Source organism: Apis florea, unplaced genomic scaffold, assembly GCF_048593485.1.
Source record: "Apis florea isolate Af1SG1 unplaced genomic scaffold, ASM4859348v1 contig_2411_pilon, whole genome shotgun sequence".
NCBI classification, from domain to species: Eukaryota; Metazoa; Arthropoda; class Insecta; order Hymenoptera; family Apidae; genus Apis; species Apis florea.
The window spans coordinates 938,946-944,214 of NW_028256580.1; the positions used below are offsets into that span (position 1 = coordinate 938,946).

A 5,269-nucleotide genomic window follows, 5' to 3' on the forward strand; every position below is an offset into this window, starting at 1 on the left:
TTATTATATGCATATTAATTAAATTTACATATAAAAGAATATTTTAATGACAAATATTTACTATACTTTATCCTACAAAATACGACTTTCGAACACTCGCGCGAAAATGTAAACAAAGGAAATGTCAATAATTGAAATTCTTAGTAGTGGTAGTCTTCTTGGGAGTCCTTTTCTGACGAAACTAATTCCAAAAGTACCAAATAACGGATCATGATTGGTTGATAAGTTCTTTTCGTCCAATAGTTTTGAAGAAATCGATTCTATTAGTAACTAATGAAGGAGGACCTGTTGCTAGTCCTTGGTAGCCATGCTAAAACTTTAACTGTAGAGTAACAGTTAAAAATTTTCTTGTAACTGATAACTTTCGATTGAAAGAATTCCACCACGCATTAATCATTTGTCTTCAAACAGGTACAATTATATTTACAATCAATTTTTTTTCTTTTATTTTTGCGAAGTAGCGATTCACGATTAACAATAAGGACAAGATATGTCCTTTCATGTTTTTCAAATATATGAAATTATTATTATTTTAAATCAATGATAATTTTGAAAAATCTCGAATTATATTAATATATTATATTTATAATTAATGTATTGATATATTAATATGTTTATTAAAAATACAAATGATTCGAATTTTTGACAAAAAAAAGAAAGATAGTTTCATTGTTTTCTTTAGTGGCAAAAAATGGAAATATCACCTAGAAAACCATCAAAACGTGCACAAGAACCTATTGACGAATGGTTACAGAATGAAGGATATTTTAGAAAACATGCACCTAGAGATCCAACTTGCTTATTCAGAGCAGTTAGTGAACAAGTTTATATGACACAATATTATCACATTAAAGTTAGAAAAGAATGTGTGGAATTTATGAGAAAAATGAAACATTTATTTATAGAGGTGAATATATTATATTTGATTAGTGTTTAATTAATATTAATGTAAAAATTTCAAATTTTATATATATTTTTACAGAGTATAACAATTCCATTTGATGATTATCTGGAACAAATGACATGTTTTACTGAATGGGGAGGTATGATTGAGATTCAAGCTATGTCATTACTTTATAAAAGAGAATTTATTATATTTAATGGTCAAAAACAAATTAGTCGTACTGTTACTAATAATGGTTTCAAGGATGTGATATATTTATGCCATACTCCACAAAAACAATATGAAAGTATTTACACAAGAAACTTTGTTGCAAATGCTGCTTATTGTCAATGTAGGTATTTTATAGTATTATTAATATCTCTATAAATAATATAAATAATATTACAATAATATTTTAATAATTATTTATAGCTATTGTTTATCAAATATTATACAAAGATGTCTTTCAAATGGCTAATATAGAGGCTACTGTACATAAAATGTTACATGATAGAACAGCTTCATTTAGACATGATAAATTTTTCCTTAAAGGCAATCTGGAAATTAGAGAGTAAGTCAAATAATAATTATATTATTAATATATGATTCATAATGATACATAAGTGTAATTTCATCATGTTTAGTCAATTAACTGCAGAGATATATAACAAAGTTGGAAATGAAAATGTTAATGATGAAGTTGATGATGTACATGGTATAATAAAAAATATACCACCTTTTCCTTATAGAATTGCCAAAGCTCTTGATCCCAATATTTATCGTAATACAGATTTTGATATATGGCATGAAATTAGAAGGGGTAATAAAAATTTGTTATTAAAAATAAGAGATTAAAAATATTACATGATTAAGAAAAAAATGTATATATCTTTCTATATACTCTAGAAGTGAAAAATGCAGGATGGACTAGGCACAATAGTCATGAACTCCAAATTGGTGGCAAATGTTTGGTACAAATAGACTTTAATGAAGAAGATTTTGACAAAACCAATAATAATAACGTCTATGTGTCTTCTCTTGAAAAAGATTCTAATGATAATAATACAAATGTATTGGAAAAAAAAAGCAATAATCTAATATTTTATTATGGACACATTCAAGAAATGAGTAAAAATCAGGGACCTGTATTAGTTTTTATTGAAGAATTAGGAGAAAAAAGGATTGTACCTTATTCTGCTCTTAAACCATTACCTCCAAAGAAAAATAAAATGGCTAATTGGTTACCAGTTTGTAAAAAGAATCTAGTTTTAGATTCAAGTTAGTTAAACTTAATAAAATTTATATGTAATATTTTTTTACAAATTTTCATATTTTCTTGTCAAATATTTATTTTTTATTTTAATAGATCAAAAATGGAAAAAAACATGCAATACAACACCACGAAAAAGTAAAGAATCTAATATAAATATTTTATCAAATAATATTGATAAAAATGAAAGTAACGATAATATTATTAATAATATTAATAAAAATAATTTTGATTGGGAAGAAGGATCATTGTAAGTAGTTTATTATATTAATTAATTACTTAATTTTTTTAACTTTAATCTCTATCTATAATATAAATTTGTTTTGTTACAGAAAAATAGATCATCAAGAATATCAAGAATATGAAAATTATCCAATAGAAAAATGTCCAAATTATTCCATGAATGTAAGTTATAATAAAATATATATTTAATTATTATATATATATTACATACGTGTAAATCATTGTAAAATGTTTCCTTTTATAGAATTCTGTTGATATGTTCTCTGCAAGAATGATTCATGATGATACTCAGTCTTCTACAGTAGATAATAGAGGACAAGAAAATAATAAAGAACACAAAGAAAAAAATTCATTTTCATATAAAAATTCTGAAAATACATTTTTAAGAAATTCAAAGTCAAATAATGTAACAAATGATAATAATGCAGGTTTTAATTCATATTCCAAACAAAGAATGCAAAAGGAAGTATATTATTCACCATATGCTGGTATGTAATTAATTAGTAGATAAATTATTATTATTAATTCCATATTATTCAATATAAATTATTCATGTTTTTTTCATTATATATTAATAGATTCTGCTCAAATGGATCATATGTTACGCTCTATTAATTGCTCTGTAGAAAAAAGTATAGACATAAATGGTAGTGACTTGCCACTATCAGGTAATAATTATTTTTTTTATCATATGACTTGATAAATGAAATTTATAAATAATATTGTTTTTGTATTCTTATAGATCCATTTACTTTGAGATTTTTTTATAATTTAGGATTAGAGGTAGGATTTTACACATTATTATATATTAATTTCTGTTTATATGTTATTTATTTATTTCAAAATATTTGATAGTATTTCCGTGGTGGCGCTAATTGGAATTATTTAACAAATGGACAATCGCCAGGTTTTGGTCAATGGTATCAAGGTATATTATCTCACTTATATTATTAATTATGTTAATTTTTAATTATTTTATATATATATATGTATATTTATTATTATTTATTTATTTAAAAGAAATACCTTCGAATGAGGAAGAAATTACAAATATTACAAATGATATGATGCAAGCTTGTGCATTGACACAACAAAAAAAGGAGCATATCAATGATCGAAAAGAAATTAGTTTACAATCATTATGCCAAGAAAATGGAGATCAATATGTGAATGGTATAAAAAATATGCAGATTCAAAAAACTGAGACTACATCATGTCTACCTCGTGATAAAATAAAAGAACAAGAATCTATGAATAAAGAATCTTCTCGTTTAAGTAGAAATGGAGGTCCACGATTTAAAAAAAATTCAGAGAGTAAGTAACAAAATTTATGAATAATTTTTTTCCGCATAATTTTAATAAATATTAATTTTTTTACATAGATCGACATCGATCTACTTCACATTTTTCTAATCAATATGCAAACAATGGACCAAATTCTAAAATGCTTAAGTCAGAAAGGGATACAAAAGAAGATAATATCAATATTCAACATTCACACTCTATACATCATCAAGTACACAATTCTGCAAATGCATTAAATACTTATCAAGCATCTTATATGCAACAAAGCATGTATTCCGGATTACCGTATTATGCAAATGAGACAGAAGCATTTGCGAATCCTTATTATTCTTTGAATCCAGGTTTTGTCTCAATCCCGTGTTTACCACATTCCGATATACATGATAATAGTAATGCACAAACTTTCCCGCCGCATCTATGTCCTGGAATAGATTATTCTCAAGCTTATTCCGGTCTATGTCCACCATACCTATGTCCCTCTCCAAATCCATTTAATTTACCGCTGCAAAATTTACCGGAACACTGGTATGCAGTTGCTGGTCAACCGCATTATATGCCATATGCACCTGTATTATCCGTAACTGCAGAAACAACTTGCAATGGAATACAAAATATTAATCAGAATATTTCATCTTAAAAATTATTTTGCAGTTAACATATATTAAACAATCAAATTTTCATCTAACAATATTCTTTCATATAGAATAATTCATTAAACTCTATGGAGATATACATGTAAGAATGTTCTTATTATTTCTGTATAATTAACTTACTATTAAATAATTATACATTAACATAGAAATATGAAGATAACTCCTTACAAAATCTAAAAAGATTATTATTAACTATATTATCTATTCTTATAATATTAAAAACCACTCATAATTATATAGAGATTATAAAAAAAACTTTACAGTAAACTTAACTTTATCTATTTAAAAATATCACATATATAATATTACAAATTAAAGTACAAAAATATTTGATTTAGGTTTTGTAATAATTAATACAATAAATAATAATAGTATAAATTATTTATCTTAAATATAAATAGTTGAAATACCTGTATAATTACACTCAATAGATTTTCCATTCGATATAGCTTTGTTACTATACATTGATTAGTCAAATTGCAAATAACAAATACTTTTCTAAAATTTTACATGGGTAATGTTTTTCATTACAGATTTAATCGTTCATATTTCTGTACTTCGTTTGTTATAATATATATATATATATATTTTGCTAATAAATAACTATGTTTAAATAAAAGGCAATATTTATTCTATACTTTTATTTATATAAAATAAAGTAAGTATATATTTTCACTTTTTTACTATACAATTCGAATTAAATGCTTCTTTTTTACATTAGTGCCAACTAGATAGATAGATAATAAACAAATGTCACTAGATACATTTTATATAATTGAAATACTTACTTTTATATTTAACATAAAAGAAATTTAATAAATGTGTGTAATTGAATTAATATAAAAGATTTATAATCTTTAATTTGTTTGAATATTATTAATATTATTATTTATTTGAGATAATTATGTTTGGATC

General features: G+C 24.0%; 1 protein-coding gene across 1 annotated transcript; it reads left to right on the forward strand.

The window, feature by feature from the left end:
* Positions 1 to 272: 272 nt before the first annotated feature.
* Positions 273 to 4,503, forward strand: LOC100863961 (uncharacterized). Its single transcript, XM_012484061.3, has 14 exons — positions 273 to 411; positions 683 to 907; positions 983 to 1,235; positions 1,316 to 1,454; positions 1,528 to 1,703; positions 1,790 to 2,161; positions 2,250 to 2,403; positions 2,486 to 2,558; positions 2,641 to 2,884; positions 2,975 to 3,064; positions 3,139 to 3,179; positions 3,252 to 3,324; positions 3,417 to 3,710; positions 3,779 to 4,503. Exons 2-14 carry the CDS (start codon positions 692 to 694, stop codon positions 4,336 to 4,338), a joined length of 2,685 nt encoding a protein of 894 aa, XP_012339515.1. The 5' UTR covers positions 273 to 411; positions 683 to 691; the 3' UTR covers positions 4,339 to 4,503.
* The last annotated feature ends 766 nt before the right edge of the window (positions 4,504 to 5,269 follow it).

What these genes read in the sequence shown, in the direction of transcription:
- LOC100863961 (XM_012484061.3), top strand. Translation starts at nt 692, where the DNA reads ATGGAAATATCACCTAGAAAACCATCAAAACGTGCACAAGAACCTATT. An exon ending in AAATGCTGCTTATTGTCAAT is followed by an intron (nt 1,236 to 1,315) that starts GTAGGTATTTTA and finishes AATTATTTATAG; the next exon opens with CTATTGTTTATCAAATATTA. An exon ending in ATTTAAAAAAAATTCAGAGA is followed by an intron (nt 3,711 to 3,778) that starts GTAAGTAACAAA and finishes TTTTTTACATAG; the next exon opens with ATCGACATCGATCTACTTCA.